At 40.1% G+C, this 18,641-nt stretch overlaps 1 protein-coding gene across 11 annotated transcripts; it reads right to left on the bottom strand.

Annotated features, from left to right (window-relative positions):
* Positions 1-74: 74 nt before the first annotated feature.
* On the bottom strand, positions 75-17,499 carry sept6 (septin 6). 11 transcript variants are annotated; one of them, XR_004697168.2, is made up of 12 exons: positions 17,352-17,499; positions 15,418-15,532; positions 12,807-13,002; positions 11,343-11,529; positions 9,907-10,068; positions 8,799-8,895; positions 7,395-7,563; positions 6,901-7,033; positions 6,576-6,766; positions 5,431-5,484; positions 5,063-5,109; positions 75-1,700 (listed from the first exon to the last, which is right to left on the bottom strand). XR_004697168.2 is itself a non-coding variant. In XM_035160887.2 (11 exons), the coding sequence occupies exons 1-10, from the start codon at positions 17,379-17,381 to the stop codon at positions 5,106-5,108; spliced, it is 1,284 nt and encodes a 427-aa protein (XP_035016778.1). In that variant the 5' UTR covers positions 17,382-17,499; the 3' UTR covers positions 75-1,700; positions 5,063-5,105. The 11 variants fall into 11 exon arrangements, 5 of the variants coding, with proteins under 5 accessions (XP_035016778.1, XP_035016772.1, XP_035016774.1 ...); XR_004697166.2 differs by lacking the exon at positions 75-1,700 and adding an exon at positions 2,749-3,964; XR_004697167.2 differs by lacking the exon at positions 75-1,700 and adding an exon at positions 2,749-3,959.
* Positions 17,500-18,641: the final 1,142 nt, after the last annotated feature.

Here is an 18,641-nt window from a genome sequence, read left to right as displayed (position 1 = left end):
CAAAACAAGTAATGGACATTCTGAACAGGGTCGACCACCTTTCAACACTGAACAAAAGACAAGAGCTTCACATGTTTGGATCATATTTTTTTTATTGAAAATGTACATCACTGGAATCAAACTAAGGTAAGATATTGAATAATTTGTAGTATGGGATATTTTCTGACTACAAGAGGTGATGACTGATACTAGAAAAATGTATGGCAATGTCTGACACCAACATGTTACTTTACACTCAGAGACACGTCCAAAGATCATAGGTAATAAACAACAAGTCTCCACTTCAATACACAAAATATATCCTTATAAATTATATAAATGCAGGAGTATTTTTTAATACTCGATTCTATCTGGGATTCAGTTTAACTTCATCTTATTCTAATATTTGGCAAAATGGGAGCTGATAAAATATACATTAATCATTTGCACCGTTTAAAAAAACAACAACAATGAAGTTGCAATAAACTGCAAAACTTGAGTAATTAGGGGATAAAAACAAGCAGGTCAAAGATCACAGCGGTAACCGAATCAAAAGATGCATGCAAACTATAGGATAGGCCTGTGAATATTAAAGCACAGTGTGTAATTAAAGGCCATGACATGTGACCTCCATGGTATTCAACAGTGACATGTAAACATGGGCACCTTAAAATGAAGTGCTAGGTACAAATATTGCTTTGGCTTTTGCATGATTATGAATGTAATTTAACTCTGGTGTTTAATTTTCGATTTTCAGAAATCCTGGAAGCAGGAGATTTGAATTTTTAACGGGACTGGATGAGAGAAAACAAGTCTTCTCATTATACTGTACGTTATAATGCATCAGTGCATTAAGAGCTTCTGTCCACTATTTTCCGTTCAACCAGCATGTTGTACAGTACACTGAAAACAACTGTTTACTAACTTTGAATTACTTCAGTTAATATCACAAATGAATTAGTTTTCAAATAAAAGTTATCGATTGTGTTAATATAACTTACACTTACAGTTGAGCAAACAATTGATTTGTGTGGTTCCACCTAAAGTAATTTCTTCTTAAATTCAGAAAAACGAAAGTGACTCTACCAACTTATAAAAACACAATGATAACTTTAGATTGGAATAACTTAATTGATTTGTGTGTTATCACATGAAGTAATTTCTTTTTTTCCTAAAAAGGAAATTGTTTACCAACTTAAAAAACACAATCCATAACTTAAATTAGAAATAATTTAGATTTATGTGTGTTACCAACTGAAGCACATTTAAAGTAATTAAAGTAGTTTTAAGTTGGCAAACATTTTTTCTTGTTTCAGTGTAGTGTTAAAATCTAATGTTAACTTTTTATTTAAAAATTCTACTAAGATGAGTGCACGGTGTCAGTCAATGCAATTTTATTTCAAGTCCTCCAGTCCTGTAAATGTGTAAATCCCCTACTGGTGACTTCTTTGAACTACAAGAGTTGCTTTATTTACATTAAGACATAGCAGAATTAAACTAAATTGTGCCCGGTTCCCAAACTGCCTCGGTCTAGATCTTCATTGGGTGGTCAGAAATACCATGAGAGTCCACATAAGGCCATATTTAACAAAAAAAGATGGGATGGCGGGGAAAATACAAAAGGTTGATACAGCGAGAGAAAACTGGAAGAGGTAAAGGGTGCTTAGTTCTGCCCGAAGCTGCAATCCCCTCTTCAGGTGGCCAAGACAGATTAAAAGAAGCTGAAGAGACAAAGAGAAAGAAAGCCGGCAGTTAGGAGAGGTGGGCAAAGCAGGACAAAAACGTGAGGGTCAAAGATTTAAAAGTGCATTAGATATCAGTAAGGAAAAAGGTGATCATAAATACAAAATCAGGCAGTAAAATGCCTGTGATTTGTCATTTAAACAACACAAAGTGTGAATAACAAGAGAATATTGTGCCCACAGACTAATTTTAAAGCAGTGAATACATTTTGTAGGATGTGCACAAATTCCACACGAGTATCTACTTGAATGTGATCCGTGTGTGAGCCAAAATCTATGTGCTTTCCAAATATTACAATAAAACAAGTGTGCACATAAACTCCATCACAACCAAAGTGGAAAAGGGTGTTAGTCTCAGCAAAAAACAGGACACACACACACACACACACACACAGAAGCAATAAAGCAAGGTTCAGATCGCCTGAGGTGAAGTTAGAGTAGCAGTGAAATACAAATACACATGAACCCATATTAAAGCAAGAGCAGGTAATGATTAAGAAAACCCTGAAGGACGGGGTCCAAAAAGCCTCTGGTCACATTTGAGGTGCTCAGAACCGACAAAGGCTGGTTCCCCAAGCAAAGCTCGAAGGTTGAGCACCTACTCAGTGCAGAGCCAGGGATTACTGCAAAGGAAAGTGACACCACACACAGTGAGCTGAGGGTTAGCAGGTGGGAAAGGGTCTCCTCTGAGATCACAAGTGTTTGTAATGCAGCAATGGCTTCAATTCAAGATAGTCCTCTTTTTTCACCACACAATAAAAGCAGCCATGAACCCTGAGGTAGCGAAAAATCAAGAAGATGACCTGAACGGAAAAGAAATAAACATACCTGAAGATTTTAAATTCGTTGGGATGAGGAGCAACAAAAACAATTTGATTTTGAGTTGTTAATCAAAGCTGTGAGGAAACATTAATGTACGGCTTAGAGGCATCAACATTCATACACACGTTACCCACCGAGGTTCAGCTAACCTCCTAATTTACAGCGACATGTGTCAAACACAATGACTCTGGTCACAGCTTTAACATTTGGTGAAAAATTGGCCTTTATTTTCTTTTAAGATATTTTCTTTTATGCGCAACACTGATACAAATAACATTAGTCCCTGCAGGACAATGAACAACAAGATGAATGACTTTTTAAATGTGCCTTAATAATAACTAAAATAAAAAAAGAAAGTTACAGTTGCACTGACAACATTAATATATATATTTATATATACTCAAAGAAAATATCACATTTGTGTGTTAAAATAAAAAGTGCAAATGTGAAGGCTAATACAAATATGCACATAGCACATGACAATGAATGAGAGAAGTGGCAAAGAGATGAGGCTCACGTTTACTCGTGCATCAGGCTGAAGTAAAACAGCATCAGCAAAGGGACATGAACACCAAAATAGAAAAATAGATCTGCAAATGCACATTGCTGCTCTCTCCATCTCTATCAGACACTTTCTTATGTATAAATACTTTAAACATTGACAACATCAATGTTGTAAATACTGCACTTCTCTCCGTCCTGGGAGAGGACGTTTTTTCCCCCTTTAATAGTTTTTTTAAACTTTACTTTTTTAAAGTAAATGCTTCTATACAACCAAGTGCAACATGAAAATCTAATTTGATGGATCAGATTGTTTAGGCACATGATGGAAAAAGGCAAACTTTTGCTAACTTTAAACTAGTGCCAAACTACTCAACCACAGACAATGAGTCATTATTAATTAGTTATTAACTAACAAAATGTTTTTACTGTTTCAGATTTACATAATCAAGAATCACTAAGCTGAAGATGCAACAGGTTTATATAACATTAATTTATCAACTCAGTCGTTAATCGTCTTAACTCTTTTTCACTGTCCCCGTGTCTGATGCCCGTTTCCCTTCAGCCTCAGTACATTTCTGCCCATCACAACAGAAGTCATGTATGTTAATATTAAAACAAGCTCACTCCGTCATGCAAAGAATCACTGAATACAAAACAAATATGGAATGTGTGTCGACGTGTGTAAAAAGCTTGTACAAACCAAATAACAGACAAGCATCATTCTGCAAAAACAAGTGATGTCAGACTGTTAGCAATGGCGAGCGTCCTCCACAGAGCAGTGGAGGGAGGCGCGTGGAGGGATGAATTACTGGGGGGTGGGTGAGGTTGGGGAGGGGGTATGGTAAAGGAGGATGGGGTGGAAACTCATTCACAGCAGGATGGCCACAAGGGAGCACTTTTTCTACAGGGGTCCTACGCTGGAAATGAGAGAGAAGGGCTGTTATTGCTTTCTCGGAGTTAAAATATCAACACGACACACACTGTTTCACATCACATCGACATTAGTGAGCAGATGGTGTTTAGAGGAAATCGTGCTTTCAAGGAAGCTCAGAGGGTTTGAGTGGACAGAGGTGAGGCTACAGGAAGAGTGAGATATTTCTCTCAATCTGACTAAAACTGTTTTTTATTCTTTTTGAGAGGTAATTTCCTGCCTCTGAGTTTTAAACAGCGAGTCTGATTGTCGTCCCCACGGCTCAGTATCGTCGAACAGCAGCTTGTTTTCATCTGTTCAAACAGTCTTGAGGAGTTTACAGATTGCGAGACAGATGTCTTCCGTCACTTCTACCCTCCCCAGTGGTTGAGTCTCAACAACATCTCCCTCTGTGGATTTCGCTTTTGTATCCACTCAAGAGGGAGCGGTGGCAGAGGGGGGTTGTCATATGGCTGTGAGATCAACAAAACATGTCATCTCTACAAACAGAGATGGAGCCCCGGGGCTGTTTGCTGCTCTGGTGTGACCTGTTAGGCTCAGTTCGGCCCTGAATGGCTCTTTGTGCGCGAGCAGGATCAAGTGGGAAAGGACTTGGGAGAGCCACAAAAGGAAGACTGTTGTGGATTCAGGGAGGCAGATGGGGCAGTGCATCAAATGGCTGTTTGGGGATCTTATAAAGTGGTTGATTTAAAGGCTGGCACGGGGCTGGTAAACACTGCTAGCTCAAGGATAGGATCCACACAGATATTAAACATCTGAAACACTGTAGCTCTGCTGCAACACTGCACCCATGTCTCAATCTGTACCACATTAAAACAAATCAAATGCATGCGAATTCAGATTATATTTTTAGCAGCTGACAAAGACTGATTTAACTGTGGTAAAAATGAAAATTGAATTCAGGAATCCAGAAAGTTACTTGTTTGCACACCCAGGCCGATTTGTTTCAATAGATTTATGTCCCAATTGTTTTGATCTAAAAATTGATTAATCTCGTGATCTCTTCTGTCTCACCAATCGATGATACCTCATTATTATTTTAAACACCATTTTGTGGAGGTGTAACTCAAGAAGGGAGTCTTACCAGAAAAGGTGCCTCATGCAGCATGCAGCGAGTGTGGGAGGAGTTAACTGGAAAACATTATGGAGGCAACATAGGTGACACATGCACTCACAGGAGTCACAACAACAAGCAGTGATCAATGAATGTGTCTCATGGGGACTGAAGAAAACACTGACTTTAACCTGAAGGTTAAAAACACATTATCATTATTCATTTCATATTTGTGCCAAAACCTCTTTCGTCGGTTTTAATCAGTGACCCGCAGACAAAGCAAAAGTTGCACAGCTGCCTCTTTTGGAAGAGAAAGTGTCCAGGCAGAGCTCATACAGAGGAGAAGTGGCTGTGAGGAAAATAAACTGACAGGAAAGAAAATAAAAAGCAACAAGAACCTTCTCAGTGCAAGTGTCGTCTTCCTTTTTCTAACAGGCACGGAGTCACATCAGCTTGAACACACAACCAGGAGTTTGTTACCAACATGAAGGGGCCGACAATATCAGCAGCACATTGTGAGCATACCTGAACACATTTGGCTTCTCACACACAAACACGCACGCACACACACACACGCACACACCCTCCTGTACAGTCATGATTTCTTTAAAACCTATTTACATCAACTTTTGGAGAGAACAGGATCAGTGTCAGAAATACCTACAAATGGAGAGAATATATAGATACATCAACACCAGTGTATTGGTCATTTAGACAACAATGGAAGTGATGGGCAGGAGGAAATAAACAATTTCCAACTGCGATCTGAGAATATGAAAAATAATTTATCAGCTCATTTTGTAATTATTAACAGTTGTAATAAAGTTGTTTACACAAATCTGTTGGGGGCATTAGTGTCATGATCTGCTTTGCTTAAGCCATCAGCAGCGTGCGATTGCAGAGTGATGATTTCAGGCTGGAATTCACTCATCGAACTCTGCTGACAGTTGGCTACTGTTCAGCTATTTGCAAGAGAACTATTTCTCATAATATCCACACTCCCCCCTCTCTGCTCCTCTAAATTTTCCTCATTGCTGATGGATTATGTTCTGGTCAGCTCTCTTTGCGTTCTCTGCTAATATACGGAGGGAATCAATCTCAAGCGGGGGCTTAATGCATGAAATTACATTAATCTCAGCTGGTTTATTGAGGAGTGGTGACAGAAACAAAAAGGTGGCCCAGAGACGAATGACCTAATATCTGTTTCAAATGTGCATAAATTAAAAGCTTCAGGAGTTTACATATGTTGCTGGCAAGAAGCCAAGTATCATAAACAACACATTTACCCCAATGGCCTGGAAACAATCTAAATCAATGTACTGATTAATTACAATTGTACTGTTTTATTACAAAAATAAAACCTTAAAAAGGCCACCCTCTGAACAGTGCTCAAAAACAATTTGGCATAATATCAACATCCTGAAATGTCTGTGAATTATGTATAGCCTCGTTCTAGCCAGGTTCACATTATGTTTTTCCAACTCTCATTCAAGCAGAAAGTTGTGGTGTAAGGATAAAGACACGGGAAGAGAACAATACTTACTTTTTCCTCTCTTTGTCCCTCTTGAGTGTGGTGGAGCCCCCTGCCTGCTGAGCTTGAGAGAGCAAGAGCTCTGCTGCAGTCTTTTTCTGTTTGAACGTATTGAGTTCGTCGTCCAGGGACTTCCTCTTATCCTCCAGTTTCTTCTTCTCGTCCTGGTGGAGCTTCTTCAGACGGTCAAACTTCTCGTGCAGCTACGTGGCAGAGGCAGAGGAAACATAACTGTTGTAATAATCAAGACAGAAGTAGAAACCCCCAAAAAGGATTTCTAACCATTATGAGTAAACAGTGTTTCAGGATATGATGAGACCATGTGAACCAACGATACCTCTTTCTCTGCTTCTTTAAGCTCGGCCTCCTTCTCTTTGACTCTTTGCACAAACATTTGCCTCATTTCCTCTTCTTTCTTCTGCAGCTCACCCATGAACTCGTTCCTCTTAGCTTCATACGTTTCCTGCAGACTGGCAGAAGAAAGGGGAAAAAAAGGGTTTAGATAAGCTTTAGTTTGTCTTTATATTTCTAAACGATGCATAAACCTTGAAAAATGTATTTTTGAACAATGCATGACATCATTTCTTGAATTTTTCGTGACTTCTTCATGATGTCATTTATCAAATGATGTGGAATAACTTTCTGATCGATATAAGCTTTAGGTTGTTAGGAAAATGTGTTTACCACACCAAATTTTTGTTGACCTCCACTTTTGATCATCAGCTTCAAAGATCATCATCATCAAGTAACACACACACACTCCTTCTGCCATGCAGGGTAACAAGCAGATGTAGGTAGAAAGCAGGACGATAAAAGAAAAATGGAATCCACCTGAAGGGCTTGCTGTCAGGGTCTGTGTCCTTAAATCCCATCTCCTCCAGTTTGCAGCGGCGGTACAGCTCATAGTGGCGCGTGTGAGTCTGCTCTCGCAGGTCCTCCATGTTCACTCTGATCAGCATTTCTCGCAGTTTGACGAAGTCACAGTGATTCTCATTTTCGACTGTAATGGAGACATCATAGTGACAGAGCCAGCACATTAGATGGTATCCTAATCATTATGGGTTAAATATACAGCAGCAGAATCAGAACTAGCAACACTAGCTTCTATGAACGTTTACATTGTGCCACAACTGAGAATTTAATGTATCATAATTCACAAGTCCAGTCGCACCAGTAAAACAGACTGAGCTCAGCACCATGTTCCCACACACCGTGTATGACAGAATGCAAGTACACATGCATGCAGAGTCAGTGTGTGTTAAATGGACCCGATGTCAGATAAAGCCTCCAGGCACAAACACTACACAGTCTAGTTCATAAGGCATTAGGCAGCATTAGGACAGTGATGTGTTTTTCAGTGTTTTGACTGTAATCTAGCACAATGAATTTCAAATGAAACAAAGACTGTGAGGTTTAAGTGCTGACTTGGACCTTTAGGGGTGTCGGGGGGTGTTCATGTTAACACTGGGTAAACACAGTAGAAATCATAGTCCTGTTTCCCTCTGGAGTTCAGTATAAAAGGGCTACGATTGCTACACTGATCATTGGATGAGGAAATTCAGGTATTGCAGCAGCCCAAGTACAGAATAAATAGTGTATTAACACTGTGGTTCCCATTTCACCTGCTTTTTGTGTTTTACATCTTTATAAATTAAATATCTTTGAGTTCTGGACTGTTGATCGACAAAAAAACATTTCAAGATGTCACAAGGAACTTTGGGGGATTTTTTATGAACATTGAACTACTTTGTGGGCATTTATAGACCAATCAACTAAGTGATAACTCAAGAAAATAATCTGCAGATCAATTGAATATGTGTATTTGTGTTCCATGTGCTGGATAGCATCGCAAACACCAACACACACATCAACACAAAGCATCTAAATGATTAAGAGAAGATCAATGTCATTATTCTCACATCTCATATATCAGTGCTCTTGTCTATTTGCAATATATCAAACACATTCCATTACGGACATATCAAGTAAATCAATGAGAGACCAACTATAAAGTCATGAGTGAAATTTCTAAATCTGCAGGAGCTCAGGGCTAAGACCTGCCGGATCTCTCAGATGCATTGAAATGGCAGAGAGAGTGCTCCAGTTAAATGAGCTTATGTAACTGGTTATCAACTAGTTTGCAGCAGCTGTCGGAGCCAAGGAGAAATATTAGGGGAGGGAGTAGCTCTGATGAGAAAGAGCACACTCATTTCCTGTAACGTGACCCAGACTTACCCTGCACTGTCCCCCACGGGTACTGCCGGGCCTTCACCATCTTGTTCCCGATCTTCACTTCCTCTGTGCTCCCCACCACTGCAAATGGCAAATGGCTCTGTAGAGCAGAAAGAAAATGGTTTAGCGCCCAACCTGAAACACCTGAGAGCTCTGTGTGTTCACCTCAAATTCACTCCACAAACCACCGTGTATACCCAACAAGATACCCAACACGTGTACATTTCATATATAGTGAGAAACAGCTCTGACAAGAAAAAGTAGGACGAGGTCAGACTGCACAACAAGAGCTGAGGGTCAGAAGTCGAACACAAACACTTTGGGAGAGTGAAGGCATTTTCACAAAGGACAGGTCATGAAGAGCCAAGTGAGTCCTGGCTCATCTGTCAGGGGACACAGGACCTTTCCCACACCGCAGACTTCCTGCCGACTGAGCTGACTGATTGCGATTGTGATTCCTGACAATGTGAACAAACAAAGACAATGCCTCTCCTGTCTCTACATACCATGTTATTTATGCCTGTAACACATTACAGAATTCACGTCAAACATAATGACAAAGAATTTAGCATGACTCGTGTTTTGACTAAAGATGGAAAAATTAGGATTAAGTTTTAAGAATGTTTCATTCAGATTTCGCTGTTCGAGACAAATCTTTTTGAACCAGGTTCAGTGGAATGTTCACAGCACAGTGACATTCACGTAATATATTAAGCTAGCCCATTTATACTTCTGAAATTATTTGTGCTAGCTACTGTAACCACATATCAAGTTTCAGTAAGCTGTGAATTCACCACTTCTAAGCAGAAGGCGGCGCTAAACATGGAAGCTGTCTCCATCTCTCTCAGACTCCACAGCTTCATGTATGTGTAACAGACATCTCCACCATGCGGACAAGGTGGGTGGAGGCAGTGGAATGATTTGACTCAGAGAGCAGCATGAAAGTAAGGAGGGCTCACTCTGCAGCTACTTCTGAGTACAGAAATGTCCCCCGAAGAACACACTACACTGACTGACCAAAAAATGCTCCACTTAAAGAATCTCAGTCGTCAGGGGGCAGCCCTTTTATATTCTGTATAAATGTGTAATGTACCGTAGATAGAAGCCTTACGTTCATGGTGGAGTTGATCTCTGCCACAGACTCATCGTCAGTGGGGAACTGGTAGATCTGCACTCCGTTGCTGACCAGCTCGCTGGTGATTTTGATTTTGAACTTGGCCAGCTCGCTCTTGGAGATGGCGTCTGACTTGGCGATGATTGGGATTATGTTGACCTGCAGTTGAAAAAAGATGAGTGATTTAATGTGGGATGACACAATGACAAGGTGTAGACAGCACTTTCAAATAAACAGCTTAAAATAGATCAACTCAGGTCTGTGGCAACTTTTCCTCACTCCCATTTCAGTCGTCTAAAATTAGAAAAGAGCTGATGTATTTTTAAAACAAATCTTTTCCGTTCTGTTAGAAGAAGTAGCACTAATATGAACCACACTCAGGTTTAGTCACAGAAAAACATAAACCATTATTTCCTCTAAATACAATTACACAATCTTAAGCACAGTTTAAAAACTGTGCAGGCAACAAAGGGAACAGAAGGCTTCCATCTTCTGCTCTACATTACTTAACATTCTCGAAATACAGCGTTAAGAGTCAGACCCAAACTATTTCAACAGCATCCACGTTATCCGTATAATCCAAACAGATACAAAAAATACACAGCGATAGAAAGGAGGGGAAAAAGTCAGGCAGGGTCATTATCATATATACACTTAACATCTGGCTGAAAAACAAGACTCAATCCCACAGAATTATTTTGGCAGCATCACGGCACTGACACAATCCCCAATTATTTATCCTAAGTGTGGACCCCTTTAATTGACAGGAAGCAATGCTGAGGGTCATGTGAACCAAAATATGGGACTGTATCCCTTACTCTAGTGAGGAGCTTGCTCAGGGAGTATTGTTTGAACGCCCCCCCCGAGGTGAGTGTGTAAACACAGAGGAGGCTTCTTCTCTGGATCACACGGTTTGCGAGTGCTTGCTGGAGGGTACAGCTGCTCTGGCAAACACTGAGCCAGGTCTTTGTACAAAAGCCAAGAGGTTCATGCAAATCAGCTACTGTGGAAAGGCCTCCACAAAAAAAAAAAAAACCAGGAAGCAGCCACTGAGCCGACTACATTTCACAGCTGACCTACACCGACGCAGTAACACATCTGCCAATTCACATGCAGGCAGATGCCCTGGAAAGGTTTATGACCCATGAACAGAGCGGAGAGATAAAACGCTTCGAACAGGAATGCAGTGCCAAAGGATTTACCTACAGTACATCTATGACATGCTACAACAGATCCGTCCATGTTTGTAGGAATTGTAACAATTTTAAAAGATAATTTTGTTAAGTAGTAACTCGTTCAAAACGTCAATTTATAAATCCTGCACAATTGAAAGTGCATCATCTCTAAATAAATTATCCTCCAGGCAGCTTCCACATCAATTACATACAATTTCTGCCGATGAGAATAATTTGATGAAGTGAAGTGAATCTCACCTTGCTATCGAGTTTCTTCATGGTCACCAAGTCGAGAGATTTGAGCGAGTGTCCCGTGGGAGCGATGAAGTACAGGCATGCGTGGATGCGGGTGTCGTGGTAGCTGTGTAGCGTGCGCTTGATTTTCAGTTCTTCCTGCAGATATGCCTCAAACTGGGCATCAATAAACTCCACAATGGACTTGTAGCTGTCAGAAAAGGGAAGACAGAAACATGGAAGAATTCTAAGCATTAGTTAAGCATATTAACAGAACGAGTCTGGTTCTGCTTCTACTTTTATGAAGTCATTTGCATCTAAGCAAAGCATCACAGCTAGTTTGTCACAAACAACATAAAAGGGACACATTGTGCAATGTTAAAGGTTCATCTCTGCAGATTTCTTTTGATTAAATCTAAATGTTAAAGAAACAGTCAGTACTAAGTCAGCTCTTTCTTTGAGGCAGCTATATCTGTTAATGCATTGTCCATCTTTTAAATTGTTTAATGACGCATTGAGACAATCCTCATGAAGTCCTACATTTGAGAAATGTCATGAAACCACTTTGGTTTTAGGGTTAGCTATTTGTGTTCATCCATGATAAGAAAAATTATGGGTTCATTTTAATTAACATTTCAAGGTAGATATGGGTCAGGCATAAATTATTTGGTTTTGCAAAAGCAATTGAGGCCATTTTCCAACCCCTGCATGTCACAGATGATAGATCATTTTTAATGTTGTACTTGTTGTTATGCTAAATTTGCATAAGCAAATAAGTAATCTTACTAAAAAAAAGAAACATGACCCCACAAATTAAGGACAAGAAGCTGGAAAATGTATCCACCCTTCAATCCCAAACAGGGACACTGAGAAACACTGTAGGATGTTAGGTCTACACTAGGTCACATGACTATGAGTATATGCTTGTGTACAAGTTCAAGTTATTTCCTATGTGAGAGGAAATTTCATACCGAATGGAGTGAGAAACCTGGAAACCACCGCAGCTTTCCCATTATAGAGAACCTACTGAGGTGGTTCACATGATATCATTCTCTCCCTAAACTTACCCGAGGAGCAGAGCTGGAAATTACATTGTGGAGAACAAACTTGGTAACAAAATCTGACGGAAGTCTACAGCAGCAGCAGCAATGTCTTTCACACCAGGACAAACCCCAGTGCTGTGATATGAAATTACAGCCAGGAAAAAACATCAATATCTGATTTATGTTTTTAAAGTTAATACTATAAGATGAGGACTAGATTTCACGTCCTAAGGGGAATGTTTGCAGGATCACGACTAAATGAAACATGAGCCCTGATAAGACTTTCTGCTCTCATTGTACGTCAGGAGCGCTGTGTCCACATTTATCTGTGGATTTCTGACTACAAGCTGGGATACTGCTCACAAAGATTAATATTAAAGAAACCAGTTTGCTGAGATAAGACCTTTAAATCCATTGAAATTTGGAAAATTTGTTCAGGTCTTACCTTTCTTCTTTATTGATCTGGTCTCCAAAGCCTACAGTGTTGACAACAGTGAGCTTGAGGCGCACGTTGCTCTCCTGGAGTTCGTAGGTGTTGGACTTGAGCGTGACTCCTGGCTGGTTGTGCTGAGTGGGCTCGCCCTCAAACTTGGTGTTGAACAACGTGTCCATCAGGGTGGACTTCCCCAGACCTGTCTCACCTATAAAGACAGAAAACACATCATGTTAACAGAGTCCAACAAATCCTGATCTCGTGCTCGGGTCATCGATTGCTTCTTTTAATTACAAGACATAAAATCTAATGTTTCCTTCACACTTAGCTGTCGTTTTCAGCTCTAAAGAAATGGAGTCATATTGACCTCTTTTTTTTGGTCAGCCATGATTTATTTCATCACCAATGACACTCAAAAAAAGAGTATAGATTCAGTGCAACATTTTTAAGATGCTTCAAATATATCATTTTTAAGTGTGTAAATCCACAAAAAGTATCTGCTGATGTACTCTGACATCAATTTCCCTGTCAGATGACTCAGATACAGAGCTCCCTCTGTATGAAAAGCTATTTTTATTCATCACAGCCTGACCTACACTCACAGCATGTTAGCCTGTTTTTGCAGGCTATCTTGCTGTGTTCCAAATTTCCAATCGTTCCCTCGGAATTAAAAGTAAATGATGCAGCGAGGGTCTCAGTTGCTGTTTCTACGCTCAGTTTAAGTCACTGTGGAGAAGTCGCTCATGCTTAAAAGGGAACTCAGTATCTTATTTGGAGTAGCTTCAGGCTCACATTGTAAATGACAACACAAGTTATTCTCTTAGGTAACATTTCCATACAAATCTTCTGAAATAACAATGAGCAAAAAGTCTGGAAATGTCAAGTTTTTGACCCAGTGGAACAACACAGTGAGATTTAATTCACTCTCTAATTTAAGACCACAACCAAATTATAAAACCAAGTAATGTGCGTATGACAGTAAGAAATATATTTATGAGTCACACAAGCACAACAGCATAAGCTGCTGCAAGTCTCACATCATCTAAGCTTCCAATACCAAGTACCAATGTTTGTCCTGAATTTAGGGAAACTCAGATTGAAAGGCACCATAATGTGGTGACTATGTAATAAAAAAACTGTTTTTTTCTTTCCACTTTTCACTCCTACACAAATATAAATGGACTCAGTCTTTCCACAAAACAGCAGAGAGGTTTTCTACTTGGAGGAGAATCAAAACCATGCCACTAAAAATGGCCACCAGGCATTTCCGACCAAACTCTCAGAATGGAGACACTGATTGTGTTAATGTTACTAGACCACTAACGCGTCACAAAAAATAAATAACAAAAGGTCCTAAAGATACAGAGAAAGCTAGAAATCTATACTGTTATCCTGGTAGTCAGATAGAACGTAGATAGTGATAGAATGCAAATAGAAAAGAAGAAGGCGGAACTTAATGTGCTCCAAAAATCACACAATTCAAACTGTCCTCTGCAGCAGTAAATACAGAACTAAACACTGAATTGTAGCACACAGTCACAGAGACATAAAAAAATTCAAATGTGCATATTTATATTTCTGATGAAACCAGAACATAAAACCTATACAACAACTTCCTGCTAGAAAAAAAATGAGGCTGAGCTTCCTGTTGTGTTCCGTCTACTGTAAAACTTGACAGGTGTTTGTACTGGAGCCATCATTTTCTGAGCTTTTCATTCAGAACTTTGTTTTTTTTTTACCTTGTCTTTCACGTATAAACAAGTCAACAATAGTTAACTGCTATGACTGCTTTGGTGTTAAGACAATGATAAAGACAACAACACATAAACATAAGTGTGTGGGCAGAGCTGCAGGACTGAAGAGGAAGTAGCCAGAGTGAGACATGCGCGATGGAGGCGAGCAGAGTGGGCTGCGCAGTGCTGCTACACTGAGTGGATCATTACAACACAGCCACATCAGTCTCTCTCTGATGTTCTCTCTTTTTTCACATCGAGCCACCGGCCCAAATTGTGTAGCAGCCCATCGAGAAAATCCCCGGTTCACCACATGACCACATTGGACAAAGGATTGGAAATGGGTCTGATTTAACACAATGTATTCAAACTGAACCAGAAGCTATGGCCTCCAAAAGTGTAATCAATACTACATCAACAGCTTTTAACCAAACTGAACATTACATCCTCCACAAAGCTCTACTTAATTGGACCTATAGGACTGTTTTATTGCACTTCCAGTTTATTTGTAAACTGTAAACTGGCAAGTGATTTTTTTTACCAAATGTGCAAGCAAACATTTGTCACTGTCCATAAAATCCTGCAAAACGTTTGTATTCTGCATGAAATGATACATAAATGAATAGATAATGCTGCTACCAGTACTGTGCTGATGACTAATATCCTACTAAAATTAAATAAAAGCCTGCAGACATTTCTGTTTGTCATTTCCCATCTGAACCCAGAGCATCTTACTCATCATGGTAACCTGCCCTGAGGAGACTGAGCAGCTCTAATAGAGAGGAAACTGCCATGTATTTTGTGGGAGTGCCCAACTTTCATTGAAGCAAATAAGTCGTCATTTAGCCTCGGGGGAGAGAGTGAGAGCATTTCACGCATGATACACTCACCAACACAGAGGATGTTGAAGCAGAATCCGTGGTTGACAGACTTGTTGACCAGCTGGTCAGGCATGCTGTCAAAGCCGACATGGCCGGCCAGAGGGACAGCACGAGCACCTTCACCCTGAAAAACAAAGAGAAACAACATCTAACATCTGGTACCAATTTCTGAAACACCTTCTGCATTACAATGCCCTGTTGAGAAAGCATCCTCTCACAGCTTTAACCATGCACAGGATATCCTCGAATCCTTGATGATTCTTGTTCTTTACGTTACCAAATGACTAGAAACTACTTCCACCACATCAGGCATTGTTAGATGTGGTGGAAGTTAGTTCAGGTGCACTCTAACTCACTTCCTGTTTCCTGAGCTGCAGTCGAGACAGTTAGAAACCATGTACATATATGGAAAGGTGTTGCTGTTCACGTTAGGATAATTGTAAAACCAACAAAGAGCTGTGAGAATAAATATATAGTTCAATAGCTGAGAGTTTTGACAATAAGTACGACAAATAAAAAAGACTTAATTAGATAAGCTTCCTCAATAGACTGCCCTGTGCCCCCGTTTCTGTGTTTTCACTTTGACTTGAACCCGCGACTACCTATTTTTGGCCCATTGCTCTACAATTCACTCTACGATTGCACTGTTTGTACACAGCCTATCTCTGGACTGGAGTGACACTTAACACCAGAGTGTAAAAGCACTGTTGTTACATGTGTGTGTGGGCGTGAGGCTGGCAGCGAGTGTCTCCATATCTGTGGATCCGATTTCTGCAGCCTACGTCTACGTTGTGAGGTGCAGGAAAGCAAAGAATTTAGATTATATGGCAAAAGCAAGAGACCTCAAAACAGCCAACCGGCCATTATGTGGCTCAACATAACACTGTGTTGCTTTGGTCTGCAGTGAAGCATTGAAGAAGGAGGAAGAAGAAGTGAAACTGTTTGGTAGTCAGACAAGCGGATGGTAGTAAACAGTTGTGGATTATTTGGATAGTTGAAATTGGGGTTTAAACAGCTGAGGGTTGTGTTTGGTAAACTGGGGGAGGTGATGCGACTTGACAAACAAGGGTTTTAGCTTTCAGCTGCAAGCGAAACATTCCTGAAACCATTCCTGCTTTCCAAGACACTAACAGCCAAGTTACACACTGTGGGTTTTGGATTCATTGAACCGCAAAGGGGACATCACATTGCAGAAACCCTGGCTATTCTGAGCTCTCTCTCTCTCTCTGGGTGTGATGGCCTCATTTTTTAAATTCAAACCCAACACAAAGCAGTCCCCTCAACACTAGATCCCTGCAAGGATCCACTGCGAGGATCTACTGTTTGTCTTTATATTGTGGACACAGAAGACAACGCCCGACTTGAAGTTAACGGGACTTACGTGAAGCAACATAACGGAAATGATAGCTGTGCAGAAATGGGGGCGTTCAGAATGAATGGGCCTAACGACGGCTGTAGCTCATCGTATTAAACGTGAGCATCTATATCTCATCTACTAAACCCGGCGTGTTACGATTCATGACCCGGAAAACACCGTTTCGTTTTAAAAAAGGTTTCATTTTAGCTAACGGTGCCCACACAGGAAATCTGCGGGCGGTAGCGATGACATGAAAACGAGTGGAGAGAAACATGTTAACATAAAAAGCTACGAGTGGCTAGCGTCGTTATTCATTTGCAAAACTAATATTATACAATACTATATATATAAACTATCATATTCTTAATGATATTGAGTGACTGCAGCGGGTTTAGCTTCGCTGCGTTACACCGGATTTCGGGAAGGAATAGCGGCAGGAAAGAGCCGGTGGCGACTGGCACAAAAACCGCCCGAAATGCGACATTTTAATTGTATATTTGAACCAACGCTGAACTCAGGTTACACATTGCAGTAAACATGTGTCGTGGCAGTGACAAAGGCATCCTGGTTAAATGAAGCTACTCACCGCTTGTCTCGCTATCTCGGTGGACGCCATGGCTGTTAGCCGTTAGCTGAAGCCCTGTGCTGCTCTGTAGTGAGGGAGCCCACTGGGAATGTACCACTCACACACGCAGCCACTTTTACGCGCTATTTACTCAGATATTCATACGACATCGCGCACACGGGAATTTTGTTAAGCGAAGGAACAGTTTGAATTACAAAACCACATCTGACTCTCTCCGGTCCGCGTTGTTTTAAATGATCGTGGTTACACGAGCACTCGACACCGAACCGCCACCCCCCCCTCTCACAGGAGGCCGTGGTGGTCTCGTCCTGTGAACCACAGTCAATGAACTAATGATTATTCAGCAGCAAGAAGCCGAACTGAAAGTTGTTGTTGTTTAGGGTCAGATTGATTTTTCTCTACATTCAATCACAGACTTAAGATCAATCAAATAATAACCAGCCAAGTTGGTTGTGATCTGTTTTTACACAATTTTGGACCATGTGCTTTATTCATACGTCTGTGCAATAGGTTCATGTGCAAACCATTCACTGCTCATATTCTCACACTGCACATATTCTTCCTGTTTAATTCAATAAATGTTTTTTCTATATATTTTGTGTTTATCGTGAAAAAGAGAACAACATATGTGACAGTGGTGAGTTGACAGTGACAGTTTATATTCACATCAACGTGATTAAATGATGCCAAAGTACTGAAGCAAAACAGATAGAGGGACACTGCAGCATTGACAGATATTGCACCCAGTGGTAATGATACATTTAGTCATGTCCCAAGCATAAATAACAATTTTGAACTTGAACCAATATATCCTTATAAAATCAAAATTGCAATGAAATAATCAAAAGCAGGAAACATCAAGGCCTCTGTGAAAGCTTCTTCCTCCCTTTTAGTATCCCTTCTAGTCAAATTGAAATTCTCAGTTGTTCTCAAAGGATTAAATAAATACAAATAATGAACTAATTATATTAAACCGCTCCATTCCACCAAAGGTTACGGAAAATCACTTAAACTTTTTTTACAGAAACAAATCATTTATTTCATGTATTTTGAAAGAAAGGGAGTTATTTTTTCATCATCTTGGAAGACAAAGGACATGTAGTGGTCCTAAATATTTTATTATACTCTTTAAATTTGGATTTAGGAAAACTAATCCACCTTTTTTTTAAATCTTTTATAAAGAAATTGCTTTCATCCCCAAAGTAAAAAATTACTGTGGACTGTTTGTAAGCCTTTAAACATCAATACATTGCATTATCAAATTGTAGATTTCAATTTGATTCAAATTTA

This window comes from Hippoglossus stenolepis, chromosome 7 (assembly GCF_022539355.2).
Source record: "Hippoglossus stenolepis isolate QCI-W04-F060 chromosome 7, HSTE1.2, whole genome shotgun sequence".
Taxonomy (NCBI): domain Eukaryota; kingdom Metazoa; phylum Chordata; class Actinopteri; order Pleuronectiformes; family Pleuronectidae; genus Hippoglossus; species Hippoglossus stenolepis.
Note: the sequence above shows the minus strand (reverse complement) of the source record. Positions and strands in the feature narration are given on the sequence as shown.